The 24,709-nt window shown below is 38.5% G+C and overlaps 1 protein-coding gene across 2 annotated transcripts in view; it reads right to left on the bottom strand.

Moving 5' to 3' along the window:
• Positions 1-24,709, bottom strand: part of THSD4 (thrombospondin type 1 domain containing 4) — a 333,781-nt gene that overhangs the window by 289,338 nt on the left and 19,734 nt on the right. For both annotated transcript variants that reach the window (XM_050903083.1, XM_050903082.1), the window contains exons 2-4: positions 23,394-23,501; positions 19,437-19,506; positions 1,043-1,485 (exon numbers count right to left, since the gene is read on the bottom strand). In XM_050903083.1, coding sequence (XP_050759040.1) covers positions 1,043-1,485; positions 19,437-19,506; positions 23,394-23,422 — 542 coding nt within the window. In that variant the 5' untranslated portion in view covers positions 23,423-23,501. The remainder of the gene's footprint in view (positions 1-1,042; positions 1,486-19,436; positions 19,507-23,393; positions 23,502-24,709) is intronic.

Here is a 24,709-nt window from a genome sequence, read left to right as displayed (position 1 = left end):
ATATGAAGGAGGGTTTTTTTGGTTTTGTTTTTGGGGTTCTTTTTTTGTTTGGTTTGTTCGGGGTTTTTTGTTAACTATCCCCCAAAAAAATCTCTCCGTGCATCTCCCAGAAGAGAGCTGACAGGGAAAGAACCAGAGAACTGCTGGAACACATATTCTGAGGAAAGACAGACAGAACAGAGACATTTCAGGAGCACTCCCTCCCAGGGGATCTTCATGCCCCTTCTCCTCAGTTTCCAAACTGGAAACACTTCTATTTTCCTTTCATACATATATACAAAAATCTGACAGATTGGTATCTGAGAAAAAAGTGTTTCTCCAGAAACTGGAGAATTAATTGGAATTAATTGTAACAGCACAGTTCCACCCAGCCTTAAAGACTGAACAGCTAATATTATGAAACTGATATAAACATATACAGTGTTTAAAAAATTCTATGTATTAAACAACCACATTTTTTAGTTTCATAAACCAGGAAATTTTGCTAAAAGAGGTGGTAGAAAACAAAAAAGGGAAAAGAGAAAACAAAAAGCCCATAAATAGAAACTCTCTGAAAAATACAAAACAAACCTAGTTTTGACTAGGAAAAAAAGTGAACAGACAGTTGGCCATTCTTTATGAAAAAAAGTTTGATGAATCTTTTTTTCAACCAACTAAAATCAGAATGGCTGTTGAAGTTAAGAATCCAATTATAGAGCTGTTACTTGTTCTGATTTTTATTACTGTGGTGAAGATGGAAATGTCAAGTGAGAGTGTAGTGGAAAAGGAAAAATATATCAATAAATCATAAAACAAATCTTAAAGGGAAATAAGACAATCCGCCTAGTACAACTGTAGAATAATTATATCTGTCATTGGGTATTATCATATAAGTAGTCAACAGGGAGGATAGCCTTCCATAGAAGATGGTAAACATTGTAAAAGTCAGTCTTAGTCTTTAATAACTTTTCCGTAAGTATTAAAAAAATCAACTCTAATCTGACAAGTCATTCTTAAGATACATCATTCACAGCAAGAATAAAATGTGTCCATAGACACGTACCTCTTTTCTGGCTTAGTGTGCTGCCTCTGGGACTGAGAATGCCTGCTGCCTCTCAATGCTCCTCTGCTCAGATGGCTGTTATTACGGCCTCCGGAAGAAGCAGAGGCCCGAAGGCCAGCCCAAAGCTGCTCTTCATTCCTGTGAAGCGGCACAGATGTACGGATGGCAGAAATTACATGGCCAGGATAAGCAGTCAGCGAGTCCTCGTGATGGCGGGAATTCTGATGAGCAAGAGTTCTCTCTGAGGCCGGGTACTGCCGCCCTGGCCTTCGGTAGCCCCTTTCACGGTAATAGGCTGGGAGGCAGGGCCGCGTTTGCTCCATCACACCGCCACTGCAGCTCCGAGAGCAGGCAGACCAGGGGCCCCAACTTCCCCACATGCCTGGGATTCCTGCACTGCTATCCTCAGATGCATCTCTTTGCTCTTCTATCCTCTGGGGAACCTGTAGACACAATAGATTGACTTAGGAACAAGAACTCACACTGTAATACAAGGAGGGCACTAATATCCTTTTTAAGCCATTCATTCTGCAGTCACAAGTGAAACTGAATGACATGGGAAGTAACTTGTCTTACTCATTCCCTGTCAAACGGCTGCCTATTCTGCCAGTATAGGAGGAGGTCTCCTACAACCATCAACCATTCAGACCAAAAGTATTTTTTGGACTATCTGGATAGGAATAGATTTTCTTTAGTTCTCAGCAGTGGAAAACATTGTGTGATGCAAAGCTTGGAAATGTGGAGATTGAAAACTGTTACAATATTAGCAAAGTCAGGAAGTAAGGTCATTTTTGGTGACGAACTTGGGTCAACAGACACTAACTGCTCTCTTCCACTCTGATGCCTCAACAATGGAGATTGCTAGCAGTTGCAATATTATTTCAGGAACTTCCATCTAATGTGGAACTTTTTAGCAAAGCAATAACGTAAGAGGACAGGCTGATTTCCAACCAGCCAAAAATACTGCAATAGTTAACTCTCACATTACCGCTTTTCCCCACCCCCCATATTAATGCTTCAAGGAAGAGAGCTATTCAAGATGATCTGCCCAATCCTACCTTCACAGAAATCCCCATCAAATTCAATAAAAGACAGGACAAATTGTTGGTCCAGGTGTTCAGTGCCATTTAGCCCATACTCACCATTCAGCAGCACAGGGAAAGCGAAACAAAGAACCCCAAAGAGAGGGGGGTTTTCTCTTGAAGGAAGCTAGGAAGGATTAGGAAGGGCAGGGAGTGTTACTGTAAGGAGAGTTAACCCCTCAAGCTGTGGCCAAATATTTAAATAGCCTGACCTTGTGGTTGGCAAGGTATCAGCACAACCTATAAGTTAAAACCAGCCATCCCCATCTCTCTGTGGACTTGTGCCCCAAGCTTTACCCATTCCTGGAGCTAGACATAGTCAGTGTTTCGTGCTGTGCAGAGCGCTTAACTTTGTCACATAGAAATTACATCCGTTTTCATTAAACACATAGTTTGTCTGTTGCTTCCCTTGTCCAACTGGCTGAATCACAAGTTTTCAAAGCAGGCTTCCGATGTCTGATTCGCACAAGTATTAATATGCAGAACATTCTTTTAAATGAGCATCCTTTAATAGTTTATTTATATTCTGAATAACCTTTGTACCAACAAGCATACATGCATATCAATTCAATTAGGAGACAAAAAAGGCACCGTTCACAAACAAATGCTTGCCATACCTCTCCAGCCCTATTCAGGTGTGTAGCTACCTCAAAATGAGCTTTGGAAAGACAGCCTTGTCTGTCTGTATGTCACTTCTCCCCCCTTCAAAGGATGACCTCCTAAACATGTAACTTCCACTAATAATTTTGCCTCAAACATTATTGTATAATAGCAAACGATTAACATCTACATACTTTGCCTCTAGTCACAGATAACATGTGCAGTCACTAACTCAACTGCAAACCACCTATGCCAGTGAGCATACATTACTGATCAGTGAGCTATAAACATGGCAGGCTTTGGTGGAATGTGGTTTGCAAACATGGGTTGAATACACCATTACAATATGAAAAGTCAAGCCAGCACAGGGTTTGTGGTGCTGCTGCGTAATAGTCGGTTGTGGTCTGCATAATCTGAAACATTTCCTCCCTCTGAGGTTGGTCTCACACTTTCATCACCAACCACAGAAAAAACTGCATTTAATTATAACTTGTGAATAATAAAAAGCATCTGCATTAGTGTGAGATGTTACCCATTTCTCCAATGTTATTTGAAAACAGGAGCAGGTGTCTCTATTTAATATATCTTTTTTCGGTGGGTACCCCATTTGGCATCAGTCTTTTAAATCCAACAGCCTGTACAACCTAATACCGCATAATGTCAAAATTATGAATAACATGCAACAAGGTCTTGATTTCTGGCTGTTACATTTGCTTTCATATCCAATAACAGAACACCACTGGCTCACAATTTGACCAACTAAACAAGCTATTCTTCAGCTTGTAATTTTTTCAGTGAATATTCAGTGTTCATACTTACACTACACATTAATGTAGCTCTACCACAGATACAAAAATTATAATAGTTACACACAGAGACACTCTTCTGGTCTGACCCCGGTTTGCAGTAAAATTTACTTATTATAAAACTAATAGTCCTTTGTTCTCAGACAAGTCAGGTTCATTTGTCTGGACTATTTCTTAATCATTTTTATGATGGTTCAGTACACCTTTTTTTTTAAAGCCAAAGACACTCTTGCAGGCAACAACTAAAATCTATTAGTCTGCAAGCAACTTAAGTCACCACTAACATAAGAAATATTTCATTATGCAGAAATAGAAACTGATATAATAGTGACAAGTGTTGACCTGTTGCAGAGAGAACGTTCTGGCTGCCAAACTTCATTGCGGCAAGAATTGCTGCAGATAAAATGATACTTTAAATGACTGAAGGCAATGTAAAGTAATTTCACCCCCCTTAATCTTTGCAGTAAGAGAGTTCTAGACATAGCACAAGAAGGTTTAATCTAGCTAGTTAAGTAAGAACATAATAATACTAACCAAAAAGTAACAATATAATGTCTTACACTGATGTACAAATTCATCAATATTACTTAGTTATAAGATGACAAAATTCTGAGACAGGAATTTTCAGTAGCAAATCAGGTTATCCACTTCTATTTTTAATTAAGGTCTGTTTTCTTACTTTGAGAAAGATGGGGGCTACAGACAAATCTTTAGAGAAGATGACGTGATTAATGGCACAATCTACTCAGTGAAACCTACTACGAAAGGCTGAATAAATTGAAGCTGCTTAGCTTAAGGAATGGAAAACATAGGGGGCAATAATGAGTCTTCCACACAGTTTACAGAAATAAATACAAAGAGCTGTTCATTTTCTCTTTGCAGCAAAGTGTTCTCCATGTCTATAGCCAACACACAAGTAACAGTGAATTTAAATTTAATCAGAGGTGATCCAAATTAGCTAGGAGGAAAAACTACATGGTGGAAAGGCAAACAATCCACGAGAACAGATTGCCTGAAGAGATCCTGGCACAACAGAGGCTGATCCCGAACCTCTACCAGGAACAACTAAGGTATAACTGATCCTTCCCTGGGGCAGGGGAGCTGAACTACAGGACTCACAGGTCACTTCCCGTCCTTTGGTCCTATGACTTCCAAGTTACTTTGTTGCCCATAATGAATTCTACCACAGCCCTAGGATATAGCCAAGAAATTGCAGGTAGCTCCAGGAGACAGCTGAAGTATTCCAGAACATCTCGGAAACACCACATATTCAGAGATTCCTGATGCTAGGTCCCTCCTCCTCTCCCTTTAAAAACTACCCATTAAACAGCACACTTTCTGAAGGGAAGAGCTTGAGCCTGCACTGGGGAACAAGTGAAATGCATACTGAATTTTCCCTGCCAAGTTAAGTCATGAAAGAAATTTCTTTAATAGAATCACATAGCCTGCAAAAGGGAGAGATTAACTAATCCGTTGAATCTACTTTCCCATAGTTCATGATTCATACCTTCTCTAGGTGACCTAGTAATATTCATTCTAACTATCAATGCACCATCAAAAAGATTTCTCTCTCCTGCAAGTTAATCAACAACCAAATATTTTGCTCTACAAATTCAATCTATTTTTCGCCTTAATTCCACCCCATAATTCTAGCCCGCCCTTTCTTTCCTATACATTTTTCAGTTATTTGGCAGGACAAGGTTTGTAAGAGGAAGTAATACATTTCACCAGGTACAGCTGTATAGTAAACAATGTAAACAAAAGTGAGATAAGCTTTCAAGTGCTTGCAATTTCTACATCTGCACTAACTCCTATCAAGTTGCTATTAAAGATTCTTTAAATCAGAAATTTTCTTCATAATGACTGTTATGCACCAAATATCTTCAAATCTGTCACCTTTCTAACAGTGAGTGGGAAACTGAATTGAGGCTAGATATTTAGAAGGGTAGTTGCAGGGTCACTCTTCTTCCTTTACATATCGGCACTCTGCATCCCTTTCTGTTCTTTTCCCCCAGTTTTCTTGTATTTTGCTAGTTTGCTACTTTTATAAACAGGAGCTGCATTACATTCAGGTTTTATTCTGACAGTCGTCTTTTTCAAATTAGGCAGTTTCTAAAACAGTTTGTTGGGTCTTTTTTTCAAAAAACATCATTCATATATAGAATAAATACATCAGGTCAGTGTATAAAAAGTACATAAAGACTAAAACTTCAGAAAGGAAGTACTTTATTTACCTAAATGAACCTGGCTGAACTGAAAACAAACAAAAAGCCAGAAAAACACCTTTTTTTTAAGCAGTCACAAATGATCTGATTTAATCAGAATCTGTTAGAAGCTCAGAACTTTTCAATATTGGGATCATTTATTTAGAAATAACATAAGAGAAAAAGATCAACACCAGCCCAAAGTCTGTTTCAGGTACATTTAAGCAGATAAGAGAATTCCCCAAAATCTTAATGAAAATACCACTGTGGGCAGGCAGTCTATGGAACAATGTAATTTCAATTTTATTTTTTATCTTTCTAAAAGATACTAAGAATCTCCCTGTTTCTTGGAGGTTTGGTTTTTTACTCCCGGTTTCTTTGTGTTTTGTTTGTTTATAAATTGGTTTGTTGTACAAGATCTGTAGCATAATACTTGTGATTTAACTTACTGTTTTTGAACACCAAACGGAGCAAGCTAATAAACTTATTAAGACAATGAAAGTCAACACAGAAAAGAGGAAGATGTTTATCCACATGGCAGACAAGAAAACAAATTCTAATTCCTCTGTTTTCCTTCATTTTCCTCAGGTCCATGCAACATGAATCATATTTGCTTCCTTGGGTTAACTAATCAAGTTAAGAAAGACAATTAAAAACATATCACCAAAATCTTCTCTCAAACAAACTGTGTACAGCTCCCATGGACTTAAATGCTAACTAAGCATTTGTTTTGTTCTGCATACAAAACCTTCAATACTGATTCCATGCAGAGCTAAATAAATGCACACGGAATATTTAAGACCATGGAATTTAATCCTAAATGCAGAACTAAAAATCCATAACTAGCAGTCAACATTACTATGAATCATAGAGGAACTACAGTGCAATTAAGTTTGTTTGATTTTAAATATTTCACACACACATTTTACTTATCTTCAATGCAACAGGCATGAGTATGTAGATTACATAGTTACAAAAACTCTGTATATCATTGGTAACAAATTGAAAAAAACAGAAAGCAGAATACTTTAGAACACTGTGTCTCTTGCTTCCTTAATTACATCCACTATTTTTTATGTTCTGAAAAAAAAAAATTAAAAATCTAACTTTATATTCTTTACTTGCTTACTTCCAAATTTTAAGGATTTCAGAAATTTAAAGTTACCCTATAGAATTTTAACATGTTTAGTCGCTTTTAGGCAGACTAATTCTCCATTAAATCACTGCCTAATGCAATACTTCTCATTCCTGTAGCTTTAGACTTATGACAAGCATTGAGTCTGTCCTCACTTTTACTATATTACAACCTTAAATCTTACTGAATTAAACATGCTACCAGAAGGTTGACATAGATTGCATTTTAAATAGAAAAACAGTTTATCTTGAATTCATATAATTCAGCAATCACTCTGATCCTGAATCAAAAATTCCAGCAAAAACTAGGAGTGCACAAGCTATTGAAACACAATGCAAATTTCTAGTACCACCTCTGTCAGAATTTAGAAATAAGATCCGCATCTCGGGATTTCAGCAGCAGTTGTTGAAACTATACTATGCAAGAATGTCCCTGAAGAGGAAATATCACTTGAACTGAAAGCCACAAATATTTCAAATGTAACTAGTTGTGCGTGAAGACAATGACTGACAATGCACTAACACTGATTTTAAATACTGTAGGATACTTCATCCTATTAAACTTTAGCTTACATACAAATTAACTGTTCAGAAAAGTAGGGAAAAAAGTAGATAAATCAGAGGCCCATTTAACCCAGTATTATGTTTCCGACTGTGTGGAAGAAGCAAAAGTTTACGGAACAGTATAAGAACCAGGACACGTTCAGAGACATCCATGGACCCTCTGCTTCCAGCTAATCAGTAATTTAAGGGCCTCCTTCAGCTAATCACCATATTCAATTTGTTTTTCACACCCACTACTGGACTTAATCTCCATGAATACAATTAATCCCTTTTTTAGCATATTTCTAATCTTGGCTTCCAAAAGCTTGCATGTTTTACATTGAAAAAGTGCTTCCTTTTCCTCTTGTTAAATGTGCAGCCTGACAATTTCACTGTCTCCCAAATTTTTTCATTATGATAAATGAAGAAGGATCATTCTGTATTCTTCTTCACCATACCATGATGTCTGATTTGAAATCACTAACACAATCCAATTCTGGGATCTCACTCTGAAATTCAGCAGTCCTAATCTGCTCAGTCTCTTTTTGTACGGAAAACAGGCCAGAGTTCGGACTGTCCTCATTCTCAGCACCTTTTCCACTCCTACCCTTTGACATGGGTGTGCAATACTGCATACAGTACTCCAAATGTGAATTAATGATGGACTTTCCCAGTAATAATGATCATAATGCTTGGTGACAGTATATACCGTTTAACCAGCTACATAATTAAGTAAGCTGCTATAGCCACAGCCACTGTTACTAAGTATTTTGGAGATACCAAGCATGTTACAGCAGTCCAAATTCAAAACTGAGAAGGGATAAAAGACAATGGCAAGCTTTAAACCTGGAAATATCTAAAGCAAATCAGACATTTCTGTTTTTTTCCAATTTCAGTTTAGATACAATAATGTTATATTTCATAGATTTAATTTCTAACATGTTATCCAGTAATTCTTTTTCCTGGTTAAATGCCCTGAATTTAAATGGATTCATGAACAAATTAACTACATCATATTCCTAATGATACATCTGAAAGGGATGTAACAGGCATGAATGTATGTTTTGCAAAGCTTTACGATATTACTTTCACCCAAAGGCAAAGAAAGCATATCTAGAACATTTTGTCACCTGCTCAGAAAAATGCTACCAATGGTATTCACTCTAGTACTCACGTTCATGTGCTGGATGCAAAGTGGAATTAACATAAGCCAGCATGCCATTTTTTATTTTAAACTACTACTATCATATTTGTCCTGTGCTTCCCAGAGCAGAGCGCCCTAATCCTGTTAATATTCCTCAACACCCTTCAGGCTTTAGGCATTTTTTCATTGTCCCTTCCATTACGCCATACATGATAACCCATGCTAGGACACCAAACTGTCACCATCATTATTAAAGGAGTGTCAAGGCACTTGGAAAACATGACCTCTTCTTATTTATTCCATTAACCCAGGGTCACAACTCCTTTATTTTATAGTTCTGACTGATTGAAGATTTTGCTAGGGCGAAGCCTGTCACAAAAGATGTGCATGCAGCTTTCATCACAGCCAGGCTCAGCCTGACTGAGGATTCAAAAAGCCAGTATAATAGTATACCATTATTATTAAAAATGCGTATGTCATATTTGGGATGAGACGAACACAGTATTCTTCATGAACATTCACCATCTTATCATATAATTGATCAATGATCAATCCCACAAAGTAAGAGCTAGTTTTTGCCCTCTTAAAATTTCAAGAATGTAAAAAGAAAAGCAGGCAGACTCACAGAAACTAGAACTAAACTGCAGTTCAGAGCAGAGGATGCCAAATTTTGAATGGGCTGAGGAAATTATAGTTTAGTTTTAGAACCTGTTCAAGTGTAACATTATCATATTTCCCTGCCAGTGTTGTAAACACATCTATGGAACTGGTTTAATTCTTTCACCAGTCTAAGCGTCTTAAAGGAATATTCTTCCAGTATTAGCTCAGCTGATTTCCAATAAAGGCCATACCTGTATAGCCACAACAATCTCCCAGCAGAAAGTCTTTACAGTCCATTTTATAGATGTTCATTTGCAACAACCATATTTTTTATGCCTCTTACAAGAAACATGTGGAACATTGGTGGTTTGATAAAAAACAATCTACCAAAAAGCCCCTAAAAATTGCAGATAACAATTTCTCAGATCTCTCAAGGCTAGCAGAAAAACGCAGCAGAGGCCAAACAAAACATCATGACACAATGTGTACATGTCTGCTTGGTTAGTATGCTCTGCTATTTTAATCCTTCAGTGCATTTTGGAATCCTTTAATCAGAGATGTAGTAAACCGTTTGAATTTTACAGTACATGGTAAGTGTAAATATTACCAGCTTAAACGATTTGGGTTTCCGTTCGTTGTATAAAAACTCCGTCTGAACATCTGTGCCTGTGAAGATTAAAGGGCTAAAAAGCCTGGAAATAGAAGACCTTTGTATTCACAAATCACTGAAGGGAGTTACAATGCCTGGAAAGCTTAACTGCCCCTTCAACCAACTTTGACCACATCTGAAGAAACCTTAACATTATTTAAATAGTCTAGAAAGTAAACAGCTCTGAAAAAAGTTCAGAACAGTTTTTGTGCCAACAGAGCTTGAAGCTTCCTCCAAGTTTGGTTAATTTGTTTCACACCAAGACCACCTCCATTGCGCTCTGTGAGCCTAGTGTTTTAAGGCAGAGGGTTTTTTCCATTTTTCTGAGACCATTAAGTACTTCCAAGTAAACAGATGGCTCACTCCTGACCTCACTTCTACCAGTTCTATACAATCACTCCTTATCTGCAGTAGGATTGCTTCTGATTTACAGTAAGGTAAAGACGATAAGCATCGGGCCCTCACTATATCACAAATTACGCTTCTTTATTTTAATAAACTATTTCCTCATCATTGACTATCGTCTGTGACCTATGTCACTCAGCTTGTACTACCCCAGGCCTTTTCCAGGTCAGTCATCCTCAGCTGTGGCAAAGCCGTTGCCGTTCTATCGTATTTCTACACTTGGAAAAATTCTTTGTGATCCACATGTGGTGGAAACATGGATTTTATTTATTCAGTAATTGACATAACACCTCTCAAGATCTCTCAGTGAGTCATCCACCCATTACTCCAGAAGCAGAGAGCACTAGCTGTCATACAACAGAAAGCAACATTCCCTAACAGAACTCATCTGTGAATCCAAAAAAGCTTCTCATCTTTATCATCACTCTGATCCAAAGCCTGGGACAGAACTAGCATGCAATACTGCTCTGAAGGAAGATGAGAAGCTTATCTATGACCTTGTAAGTTCACCTGCTCTGGAATCCAACTGGAACAAAGATCCTTTCATTTTCTCCAGAGAAACACAGAACAAGCTTTAAGGCCCTCATGCTCCGAGCTTAAAGAATTCGGTATTTTTTACTTTAAAAAAAATAATGATAATTCAGAGGTCCATGATAAAGCAGGTTAAAAATAACAAAACCTTTGGCTTTGATTTTTCAAAGAGTATATTTGTATAAAATAATGTATCCTTATCCTGTCTCCTTCCCCCAAACAAAGAACAATTTTATTTCCTAACCATTTTAATCCACAGCATCAAGGACAGGGAATTAGTAACAACACAGAGATAGCAAGAAAATTCTTTCAGCTGTTGTCCTAAATATTCTGTTGCATTAAAAGGCTAATTTTAAAGAAAAAGTCTTGGCATGGACTAAATCATCTCTCCTGTTTCCTAAATATCACTGTACCTAGAATAGCAACATCATTAGCTAGAAAGGCTCTATTTTACCAAAGTTTCAATGAATGCAACAGCATGTACCTATACAGTTAAAGTCAAGCAACTGTGCTGAAGGCAAGCAGATATACTGACCAGTGGAAAACTGCAAGAGCAATATGGACTATATTTCATTTGGTAGTGTTTTATGGAACTGATGTGTATGAAAATACAATAATAATGGAAAGCAGTTATCTTATAAACAAGAAAAACATTACAAGAAAAAAAAAGTGTGACACCTGCAAACACTTATTGCAAGGAGCACGTACACGGCAGCTGTACACAGATACATGGTGACTAAGCTGCTCTAGTAAAATTCAGTTTAGTGTACGCAGCCCAGTAGGATAGAACCACAGTAACTCTGTAGTAGGCCTGTTAGCAAGAGCTGAGTTCCAGCTCAGCAAGTCCTGACAAGTTATAGATTTCAGTCACTGTTGACTTTAGGGCAGAGCTTCACCCTACCTGGATTGCAAGGAAGAACATAGGCTTTCGTTACATGCTGCTTCTTCTCAGGACATGTAAATCAAGGTGGTGACCAGCTGTGGTGGACATCCCATGGTACTCCTTAGAACTATTAGGCATTAGCCCTGGTGTCTTGGCCAAAAGCCAAGCTTAGACATTAACTACTTTGTCTAACTCCAATTTCCCCCAGTGTTTCAAGGATATAGTAGACTTGCTTCATGCTTCACATTTTACTCTATTATGGTGTGTTCAGATGTATTAGGCAGCTGTATCCTTTTCAGTTAACAAATAGTGACTTTTATGGGGTGTGGGAGGGTAAAAGAACAATGGAAATGAAGAAACATTGCCATTCACTGTCATTATTACAATATACATGAAGGTGTAGCATCACATTTATATACAGTTTCCTATATGAATCCCAAAAGTGTTATTATAGTCAGATTTAGTAACCAAATCCTTATCACTTGAAATAGTACTCTTGAAGTTATCACCCTCTCTGTACACTGTCCCTCTACCTTCACACTTACGTCTCCATCATCCTCTTTCTACAGCCCAGTAGAAGGAATCATTCCTAGCATCTGAAGCCCTTTGCAGCAGTGCAGTGTACTGGAGCAAGGAAGCAAGACTGCCAGGGAAAGCAAAGATGGAAAGACAGAAAGATGAAAAGAAATTAGTGGCCTACTTCTTGATTTTTCAAAGACAGAGGAGAGCAAGACAAAAACTAGTCTACTTGCTTTTGGCCCTCAAAGTAGGTGTCCAATTAATCTACGAATACGTCAGAATTCCTTTAAGTCTTAGCATTTCATTTTACTTGTCACATATAAATGTTCCGTTCCTAGAACAAACTTCAGGGAGGTACATGACTGCCCAGAAAAAAGTCTATCCTACAGCAAACAAGTGTACATGTTAAGCAATTTAAAAACTCTAGATAAGGGCATGGGTGCAGACAAGCGCGGGAGATGCAGTATTTTTAATCATCTTGTCCTGAAGCAAAGGGAAAGTGCATAGATCCTCGCAGTCAATCCACAGTGACAGATTAATTTGTTTAAAAGAACTTCCGATAAGCTCCTAATTCAATTTCATGTATTCTGCCAATGCAATCAACACAGTGCTATTATGTGGTAGATTTAAGGAGAAAAAGGAAAACAGAGCTAACTCAAAAATTACTCCTTCTAGAGGTAAGGAAAACTTCTGTGTCTACTGAAAAGAAACAAAAAAATACCAAACCACACCCCCACACCTCCAACCAAACCAGAAAAACTCACTCTCTCCAAAACCCAGTGTACTACAGATAGGAAAGCTGCTCTGAAGTAGATACTAATTGTAGACATTTCCTTTTATGAACAGAACTGCTATTTGAGTAATGATGGAGTTTGGCCATTACATTTCATTGCTACTCAAGCTACATTTCTACAAGTAACTGAACTGCTCTAACAGCTCATCATGACCAAATGAGGGATCTTGGCCACCTTTCCCTTCCCCATTCCTCTCTTTTCCCTCAGCTTCTGCTCCTGGTCCTGTTCCTTATTTCTCCTGATTTATCAGTGATGACCCTTCGACAAGCACATTCAAATCCAACACAAGAGAGAGGGGAAAAAAACCCACAAAGAATACCAACAACAGACATCCGAAAGCATATTCGTCTCCAAATTTGGGGGGGGGGAGGTATAGTCACATTCACTTGATACATAGTTGCTTTTCATAGAGACATTGTGTGTCTGATAGCATGAGATTAACACCCAGTTTATTTCTTCTTTAATTTGGAGCCAGTATAAAGAAACAACGCTAAGCCCAAACAAGCTAAAAATTCTTCAACAATATTGTAGTGCCCCATTGAAATGCTTGTAAAAATAAATCCTGACACTTCTTCCATACATTGAAAACTAGTTTGTTAATATACTGTACCTCCGTTGAAGTCAATACTAATCTACAACTGAGTGACAAAAAGATACACATAAATTCAAAGCAACTCCATTGCTTCAATGCTACTATTTAATGCTGTAACAGAACCAAGATGTTAAAACAAAGCAACATTTACATCAGAAATTTTATTTGGATTAACTTTATTACTATTGACTTTACCAATTTTACTAAAATAAACAAGGCACAAATATAACTAGAGTTTACTTTCTTAACACAGCAACATATGATTAATTAAAAATCCACCCAGGAATGATTTCTGAGAAATTGGGAATACAGACTTCAGTGGTTGTCTGGGAGAAGGACTGTTACGTTTCATAGTTTAACCTTCTGTTCATCACAGCATGACACTTACCAGATAAGGTTAAATAATATTTATTCAATAAAATAAGCATAGGGAGGGAGAACAGAGAGCTTGACTGCATGACGAGCAGCAGAGGGACTGTTCATATGTCCAGTACTGATGGACAAGGAAAGTTAATTGTTCAAATATTAAGAAAGATTTCAGTTTAACCAGTTTCAGACAGCTCGGTTGATTTTTAAATGCAAGTGGCAATTATTTGGTTTCACATAACATTTCTTCCTTTTTTGCTAATATTGATGAGTATTTTGGCCTTACGGAGAAGTACGCTTGATATTTAGAAATTATATACTGTGAATGATGAATAAGTAAGTTAGATCATGAAAAACACCAACCTCCAAGAAGCTACTGACAAACGCTACAACCCCTGTCCTCAGCAAGAAACCATAAAAGCTTTCTGCATAGGAATTTTTATTTCTATCTAATGAACATACCATGTTTAATGTATTTGTATTACTGTCCAAACTTGTACTATTTACAGAGATAAGATTAACAAACAGAGCAGTACCATAAGCTCAGATGTAGGAAGATGTAAAGATGTTCTTTGTGTTCAGGTTCTGTGCACTTCTGACAGGAGAGACAGCATTGTTTAAAGTAAATAAGCACAAAAGCTACTTCTATATAAAAATCAAGTAGCCAGGTATTTCTGAAAATAGAAATTCTGTATTTGTCAATTCTGACTTTGTATGACAGACAAGCTACCAAGACTTTAATTCCAAAATTATGAAATCTAAAAGCAGAAAACATTGCCCAGTAAAATGTTTTCACAAAAAAAAAGTATCTTCTTACTAGCTAGTGTTCAAAACATTTTTACTTTAATAGCCAAGCTTAAGTTTCCCCACAGTAACAAAAGAAGGGGAACTGAAATGGAATAGTATTACATTTAGTCTGCGGATGGCGGGGGCGGGGGGGAGCTCCTGAAAGCAGAAGAGTTACAGAATAAACTGCAAATGAGAAAAAAATAAAAAACTTTCCCATTTGGTCCTGTTATCCCCCCAAGTCCTAATTCCACTATCTGCACTTCCCTACTATGGAAGTAATTTGGCTCATTCTTCTGGCTAACAGTCCCCAGGCTGTCATTCCAGAAATGGATTTTTGTGTGTGCATCTGAGGAAAGCAACCTGCTGAGCTCTGCTCTTCGAGATTTTGTTGATGAAATTTCCGTCAAAAAAAAATTTTCTTTTAAATTGCTGCTTGATAAGATAAACTTCTTTCTTCATGTTAAAGTCCTAAACATATGCCACTAAGTCAAGAGTAGCTAAATGGTACTTTAAGTAGTTCTAACATACTGAAGCTAAATAAAAATTCTTACAAGAGTTAGGAAACTACAAACTGATGTTTGTTCAAAAATCTACATTATGACAACCTCTCTGAAACTAGTATGACTTTAAAAATGGATTCCAAAAAAAGAAGAAACAAAAGATTAAAATCTAACAAGATTTTAAAATGAACAGAAAATAGTATTTCCTGATGTTTTTCAGTTTTCTCAAGTCCTAAAAAAACAAGATCTCAGCTGAACTGTGGGTGTCCAAAGGCAGTTACAACTGGATTTCCATCAACTGCTTTGGGGATTGTCCTGGGTTTTATTTCATTTTCCCAAAAGTTTTAGTGTAACAAAAAAATCTAGACTATGTGGAAATATTTTAATTAATTACTCAGCCAAACACCCAAGTTCAATTCTCTGATTTTATTTCCCTGTCCATAGCTTTCAGAGCAAAAATAACTACATGCAGGGTGCACAAGAGAAAATCCAAACACTCTCCAACACTGCACATTCAAGCATCAATCATGCACACATGCTTAACTTTAAGCTGCAAAATAAACACACAATAAGGACTGGGGTATAAGCTAATGTTTTATTAGAATTCAGCTCTAGTTACTCAGTTTCCACATACTGTACCCTCTGAGCGTGTATATGAAAGTTACCAAACACCACTGCCTGACCAACCTAGTGGCCTTCTATGATGGAGTGACTACATCAGTGGACAAGGGAAGAGCTACAGATGTTGTCTGTCTAGACTTCTGTAAGGCCTTTGACACGGTCCCTCACAACACCCTTCTCTCTAAATTGGAGACATAGGGATTTGATGGGTGGACTGTTCTGTGGATGAGGAATTGGTTGGATGGTCGCATCCAGAGGGTAGTGGTCAATGGCTCAATGTCCAGATGGAGATCGGTGACAAGTGGTGTCCCTCAGGGGTCTGTATTGGGACCAGTACTGTTTAATGTCTTCATCAATGACACAGACAGGGGGATCGAGTGCACCCTCAGCAAGTTTGTAGATGACATCAAGCTGAGTGGTGTGGTTGACATGCCTGAGGGAAGGGATGCCATCCAGAGGGACCTGGACAAGCTCAAGTAGTAGGCCCATGTGAACCTCATGAGGTTCAACAAGGACAAGTGCAAGGTCCTGCACATGGGTCGGGACAATCCCAAGCACAAATACAGGCTGGGCAGTGAGTGGATCGAGAGCAGCCCTGCAGAGAAGGACTCAGCGGTACTGGTGGATGAAAAGCCAGACATGAGCCAACAACATGCGCTCACAGTCCAGAAGACCAACCGTATCCTGGGCTGCATCAAAGAAAACATGGCCAGCAGGTCGAGGGAGGTGATTCTGCCCCTCTACTCTGCTCTGGTGAGACCCCCCCGGAGTACTGCGTCCAGCTCTGGGGCCCCCAACATAGGAAAGACATGGACTTGTTGGAGCGGGTCCAGAAGAGGGCCATGAAGATGATCAGAGGGCTGGAGCACCTCTCCTATGAGGACAGGCTGAGAGAGTTGGGGTTGTTCAGCCTGGAGAAGAGAAGACTCTGGGGAGACCTTCTAGCAGCCTTCCAGTACCTAAAGAGGGCCTATAAGAAAGATGGGGACAAACTTTTTACAGGGCCTGTTGCGATAGGACAAGGGGTAATGGTGTTAGACTAAAAGAGGATAGATTTAGACTAGATGTAAGGAAGAAATTTTTTACAATGAGGGTGGTGAAACACTGGAACAGGTTGCCCAGAGAGGTGGTAGATGCCCCATCCCTGGAAAGATTCAAAGTGAGGTTGGACGGGGCTCTGAGCAACCTGATCTAGTTGAAGATGTCCCTGCTCATTGCAGGGGGGTTGGACTAGATGACCTTTAAAGGTCCCTTCCAACCCAAACTATTCTATGATTCTACGACCACTTTTGTTATTCACTACATTGTTAAAATGACATATTGTTCCTCAAATCCTTCCCTCCTCCTCTGCCTTTCTTCCCGCAAAACCGACCTCCTCTCACATAGAAGGAACTCTGCCAAACAGCAGAGAGATCCGTGCAGAAATACTCAGGAGATGCTGGCTGGGGATGCCAGCAAACACACGTCCAGGTTACTGCATAAAAAGAATGGGAATAACTTCCAGAGCTACAAAGCTGAGAACTCACACTCAGTTAAAAACATGTCTGACTTGGCCTTCAGAGCTACTAACAGCCCCTCTTGTCTGGAGCTGATAGGTGTGTCAGAAGGTTTCTGAAAAGTTTAATAAATACAGACTTCCAGTCTAAACGCAGTTCAGCATGAACAGAATCCTCTCCCGTAGTTTAAGAGCTGAGAATGACAGACAGCCTTGGAGCCTGTATGAGATAGTCACTAGGAACCTTCTGCCTCTCTTGTTTTCAGTAAAAAGAACAGCTCCAAGGTGGTTACCATGCCCCTTAGTGCCATGCCTTCAGTCCCTTTAACTAGTACAGAAGACACTCCAGACCCATGGCATTTCACATTCAACTGAGAACAAAGAATCTGATTTTATCAAAATTAATTCCGGAGCTTCACAGAATGAAGCAATTGTTTCTCTGACTTACTCTATTTTAGTTAGTAGATTTTTTTTCCCCTAAGGCCATTTGGAAGCTGGATTGCAGCATCTCTCCACTGTCAATGTTACAAAAGAATGTCTAATTAGACAGAGTACTGAAAACAGAGCAGCAGCATGACCATCTCAACTGCACAACAAAATAGAAGAGATCTAAAATACGGAAAAATACAATGCTGTACTCAGGTTTAGAATAGAGCACTTGGGCAGCCTAAGAAATGCTGCAGACTGGACCATGCCAGTTTCAGACTGCATCATTACTGACCTCATTTAACTTGTCTTACAATTAGGCTGCACAAGCAGTTGAACACAACAGCTATGTTCTTCAGAACTATGACTATGGGATGGCTTCAGGTTTCTAGTCCATACATATGGAGCTATTGTCCAAACAATTTTTTACCCTAAAGACAGTGGCATATGCACATAAAAAAAGGAAACCCCACAAACTTGCCTTTTATCTCCTTTAAAAAGTACAGTTTAAAAATTAATATGCATCTTACATTATCATTTAAAAAACCATAGTAAAAAGCAAACTTTTTTAAAAATAGGTTATTTGATACCTTTAATAATTAATTGGTTATGTTTGAATACCAATTAAGAGATGAGAACAACATTGATATAAGGTCACAGCCCACAAAGAGATAGAATAGCACTCAAGGGGTCTCCCCTCAGGTCTCTGGTAGAATCAGCAATACCTATACATCATTCCTGACAAATATTTGTCCAACACATTCGGAGAGACCTCCATCATGGAAATTCTAAACATTATCCAGTCAATATGATCTATTCTTCTTTGTATCCTTATAGCGAGAAGTTTTTTCTAACATCAAACCTAAGTTTCCCCTGCCTCAGTTTAAATCCATTTCTTCTCATCTACTCACAGACAGAAAGAATAGCCTTCTCTTTAGCAGTTGTAAGTATTTGGAGATTATATCTGCCTCCCCCACCAGTCTTCTAATCTTTAGACGAAACAACCTGAATTCATTCAAACTTCCCATAGAGGTAAGATTTTAAAACCTCTTGAGGATAATCAGTGCTGCCCTCCATTTCTCTCCAAATTGTCCACTACTTCCCTGAAAAGCAGCGCAAAAACCTAAGTATTCCAGCTGAGACCTCACTAATGCTGAGCAGGATGGAAGGTGTGCAGGCTGCAAGCCTTCTTAGACGTGCCAATGTCTATGATGAGTGAACCATTCACAAGAGCACAACAGTAAAGTTCAGCAGTTTCTGGCTCCAATCTCTGGCAATTTAAATCTAGCAATAGAGTGTGGTTTGGGTCCAACTTCTGTCTCAGACATCTCCATAAGAGAAAGAGCTACCTATGAGCAATTGGATGCTTCTGCTAATAACTCCATGTTTGAGCGCTGCTCTCACTGACATGAACTCTTCTTCCCCTTTGTCTTACATGATGAAAATGCTCCAAAGCTTGAGTAAGCTGACATGGACCTATTTGTGACCTACAACACCCCATACAATTACTCAGCTAATTAACCATGATGAGCCTCTTTTAACCAAGTATATATTTATATAAAAAAAACAAAACCAAAACAAAAAAACACACAAAACAAAAGCCACATTATTCCCAGAACTTTGTTCAGATTGCATTGCTTTATGCATCTTACTCTAATGTTTTCTACATATACCTTTAAGTATACAATATCTGGATATTTCTAATGCTTACCTTTCTGTGTTCAATTGAAGGCTGTGGGATGACAAACTGAAATCCCAGCACTGCTAGGGAACTGAGAAGTCTGAAAAAGCAAATAGTGAAACAGAAGATGTAATTACCACTAATACAAACCACGCATCTATAACCTATTACAGGGCTTCATACTGCAATAACTTATTTAGACACTTGAAAACCACTACTAACCAAAGCAGACTCACTAAACTGTATGAAACGTTCTTATGACATTCTCTTCACAGCAGGCAGTACCAGGTACATACATGTACTTGTCTATCTCTAAAGTAAAGGTACACCAAGTAGAATCCATTGATTAGTATTTCACATAACTTTATGTTTAAATTAAAATATTTTTGGCAGTGCATATTTTAACACCTCAGCGTTTGGTGTCAAACTGACATACGCTTTGCAAGTTTTCTAAAGTGCTAAGTAAGAATTCACCCATCTGTGGACTAAGTCTGCTTCTAGCTCTGGCTCCTCATTTTACAGATGAACACTCCACCTCTAGCACAGAGGAAACATGCAAAGAATTACCATGATTTTGCAGAAAATAGGTTCTTCCCCAGCTGCCTAACACTTGTGGAAACTGAATAACCTAACGGGCACAGAAGATGGAAAGTAGCGGACACAGCTCACCAGGGACTCAGGATAAGCAGCCAAGCATCACCCCAGTCCCCACATCTTCAATCTGAAAGGAGTCATAATGGGAACCAAGCCCAAACAAACTTTGTTCTGTCAAGTCTCACCACTGTAATGACTCCTAGGAGCCCATTACAAGTTAGGCTCAGTTAGCTCAGTCTTTTGTTTGCTATAATTTGTACTGGGGACTGGTTTGCCCCCTTCTAGCAAGCCCCTTCATCAGAAAACACAGAAAGGTACCAGAAGTAGGATTAAGATATCTTTATTTCTACCAGGAGTTTGACTTTTCAGTCTACAAAGAGTATGCTTCGGATCCTCTATAAAGGGGAAAGCTGCTAATGATTTGCTGAATTTCAATGCAAAAGTAAAACTGATGGATTTGGACACAAAATCCATCTGCAAACTAATGGACCAGACAAAATCCAGCTGTGCTTCCTACTCACAGCTCCTTCCTTTGCTCCCTACACAGTAACCCTTTAAATATTTCTCAGTGTTTCAGGTATTTTCAGAGACAGACCTCCTAAACAGAAAGAGGGTTTTTTATACTAAGCATTTCATTACCACCAATACAAATATTCTTCTACTAGGGAGAACGTTTTTCATGAGTTTCCTGTGTTTGTTCTTGCTAACATACTGCAAAAGGAACTGTTAGGTAAGTATTGATTGCACATGGCCTATCATCACCATAGTCTATGCCCCTCTGTCTCAAAGCCATTAACCATTCAAAGGCAAGAAAAAGTCATTACTTCCTTACTGCCACATCAATTTAGAAAAAAAACAATTAAAACACTTTAAAAGTCCATTAGAAGGAAGTATTATATTTCACAAAGCTATCATTTGTGATAAAGCAAAATAGAGAGGAGGTGGCTGAAATCAGAGCCAGTGTAAGGCACTATGAAGAAACTACAGTAAGAGTCAAAACGTGCAGTTCAGAGCCAGGCCCAATAACACAGTGGTGGATGGAAGCCAAAGGCATGAATGAAGAAACTGATTTGCCAATCACACCTGAAATCAAAGGTGGAAATAGAAACAGAACGCAGACCTCCAAACTGCAAAATGACACCATCAAGTCTGTCTTTAGCTGACCTGCATATCCCTTTTTCAAGTGCTCAAGTGATCTCCTAACTATTCTCAACGAAAACATGACAAGCTTCTAAGTAGCCAGAGCGCAGTCTCTGACAGGCCCAGCCTACATCCTCTGCAAACTATATTTAACTTCCTTTTCAGAATCTTCCTACCCGCTCCCTGCTCCCTTATGGCTTTTTCTCCCTATAATCCCTCAGAGCATGTGAAAGAAAGTTTAAACTTTGCATAAAGAAATGAATGCTTTCATCCTCAACAAGACAGGATTTTTCTGATCAGTCTGAAGGACTACAGATTTCCATGCATAAATTCTTCTGAAATCATGCACAAGGTTGGAGTTCTGAACTAAGTGAGAACTGTAATCTTCAAAGCAAATTACTTACCAGATTAAAGTTTTCAGTTCTAAAATGCAAACTTTTAGTGTATGTGTGATTACTCCGTGCCAAGCTTTTCCTGACCATTCTTTAACGAGGTTGCACTGTAATCACCATCTGTACATGCTTAAGAACAATGAAGCTAGTTTTTAAGTTCGCTTCTGTATCTGCAATTGGATCTCCCAGAAACAATGGTATCAACCTACTATTTCAAACACACAGGAAATCTGCCAGGAATACTTAAGCTATCCTGAGGTAAGCCTCTAGCTTCAAATCAGTGTGCGGCAATTTAATTTTTTTAATGTTATTTCCCTTAGTAGCTTGCTTTGGCTAACTTCTCTGGACTAGGCTTTTTTATTTGTCATGCTTGACTAACGTTAGGCCTCCCAAGCTACAAAAATAGGCTTCTCCAATTTCAGTGGGTTTGTTTCAGGTATTCTTACTGTGCAGAAAAGCCAAAAAGAACAAGTGCTCCTCAAAATAAGGCAAAACTTTTCAAGTACACATGAACAGGTTAGATACAAATTGCAGTTGATTGATGCCCGTTTAACTCGGGCCTCTGTGTAAGAACCTTGCTGGTACAGCCCATGCTCTCACAGTTATGGCACTATATGGAGCCAAGTACCTAGTTTAAAGCAAAGTCAGACTTTAAACTGTCAGTCTATCCAAGTTGCAAAGAGCAAACATGCTCACTTCCTTTTACCAGCAATACCAATTTCTGTTTAACTGGGGGGGGCAGAGCAAAGTGAAGCAGTATTAGCTCTATTGTAGGAGTAGCAAGAAAAAGTTTGCTATTTAACACATTTAGGAACACCCCTCAGAGTTCTTCATCTGTCATTGCAGTGAGTATTAGCTCTCCATGAATGAAGCTGAAGGGTACCAAAATAGATTTCTTGCATGGTTGCTGTCCCTTAGTAGTTGTATTTTATGAAGGGCTATCATGGCCAACTGTGGATTGTCCAGATAGAAGTGAAAGTATTTTAGCCAAGTGATTAGTACTGATTAGTGCAGTATGACTTGTCTCATATTTCCAACTTCCTCCCAAATGAAAGCCTGCAGGACAGCCTAAGTCTGGGACAGCTTGGGAGGAGCTATGCAGGGAGAAGTCTCAACAGGAAAGATAACACAGGCAGTGTCAATAATATGTGACACATCCATTTTGATGTGGAATCTGCCCTGGCATATTAGGAGGGTGCCAGAATTGCAATTCAAAGATTGATGTCTGAAATTCACAAGAAGGAAGGTTAGATCAGAGGTGTTACTGACAGTATCTCCATATAAATGAAAGAGCATGCAGCTGTCATTCCTTGCAGGAGGTCAACTTTTGTTCGTGTAGCATCACAGCTGCCTGTTCTCTCTGAATGTGCTTGCCCAACTACAGAACTGGACAGACCAGCGTAGAAACCATTGAATGTTTCCTTCGTCAGGAAAGCTCTTTCCTACGTTTGCCCACTGGCAAACTGTTTCAGGAATGCATAATATAAATCCCCAAATAATTGCAGCACAGGTACTAAAACACGTAAATCAATAATTTAAGCCCAGTGACTGTAGTTGTACAGCCTCATCAAAAAAAAAAAGAAGGAACTGTTCAATAATATATGCCATCACATTGGCACACGCTAACAGATGCTCGAAGCATAAACACACGCTGAGAACCTACTTTTTTTTACTTTCACCAAAGAATGCTATGTCTGGTATGCATGTACTTGATTATTTGGTCTTTGGACAAGATTTTTATTTATCCTCCTATGATATAAACACTTCTAACACCAAAGCAAGAGACAACCAAATTGATATTTACTGCAGTGTGTTAAGAGCACATTAAATAAGTTTTTAAATGTTTTATTGCATCACTTACCTCAAAGAAACTATTAAACTGTCTACCATGATCCTTTAATGCAAGGTGTCTTGAAGTGAAAAATCTCTCTTCACTGTGGTACAGCACAATGGCGATCACACACAAATCCTACAGAAAGAAAAAATAAAAACATTTAACACTTCTTATTCAGTATTTTCCAGGATGTCTGTGAAACTGGATACAGACGTACATTAGTCATCTCCACCTCAATTCTTGGGACTTTACAGCAATTCAGACTGGAAATCCAGTGTATGTTACATGAATAGACTGGACACACCCCATTTTTTGCAACAGGACTTCAACAGTGCCAAAGTGCTTTGCTGAAAAGCCATGGGATGCAAAATCTTGATTTGATTCCCAAGGATGCAAAACTGATGTTAAATTTGATTGCCTTTTAATATTACTAATACACTCTCCATTTTGTGAGCAATGCAAGGATGATTCTGTTGTGAGTGCTCATACAGTCTGCAGAAAAAAACAGAGAAGAGCATTGTTGCTCTCTCTCTATTACAGATGGCAAACCTAGCCACAGTGAAGTTAAATGCCTTGCCCACAATCATGGAGGAAATCTGGGGTTAAACAGCATTCTGAATAGAAATAACAATCAGCTGAATTTATAAGTACTATCAGTGCATCGTGACTACTGCAAATGCATAGAAGCCCTATCAGCCCTTGAGAGGGTTATTACCTAGGTACACTCTCGTTTGTTTGGAAATACTTTCAAACATTCAGACACCTGGAGAATTATTTTGGTAAATTTGTAATCATATATTGGACACCTAAAATGCTGCACCGGAATTTTCAGACAGTAAAGAGATCCTTGCAGTAGGGAAATACAACATAAATCAAGGGGGGCGGGGGGAGAAAGGAGGATAAGAGGAAATAAAACACTATTAGGACTGAACCTAAACCCCTACATTTCAGAACTTGGTCAACCGCTGCCTGTATCTTGCCATTTACAAGTGGTTACATGTTGAAATGCAGTGGAGTGAACAGAAACAAGGGAACATTGCTGTTCATAGATAAAGAGCTCTCAATTTCCGTCAGGCAGCCAGATAATTAAAATCTGCCTAGAAAGGGACAAGACTTCCAAGAACTTAAAAAATGCGCAGTTAGATAAAGTACAGATCCTGCTGCTAGAAAATATGGATTGTTTGCACGTAACTGGACAAGCTAAATATTGCCCCCTCCCCCCAATAAAAATGAAAGAACAACAAATTTGTTTTAGGAAATCACAAAATACTTCTACCAACTTTAAAAGAAAATTCCTTTTTTTTTTAATTGTTTGATCATTTAGCTTTTTAAATGGAAGGCAT

This window comes from Gymnogyps californianus, chromosome 11 (genome assembly GCF_018139145.2).
Source record: "Gymnogyps californianus isolate 813 chromosome 11, ASM1813914v2, whole genome shotgun sequence".
NCBI lineage: Eukaryota > Metazoa > Chordata > Aves > Accipitriformes > Cathartidae > Gymnogyps > Gymnogyps californianus.
The sequence above is the reverse complement of the archived record's forward strand: the minus strand, read 5'-3'. Positions and strand labels throughout refer to the sequence as shown.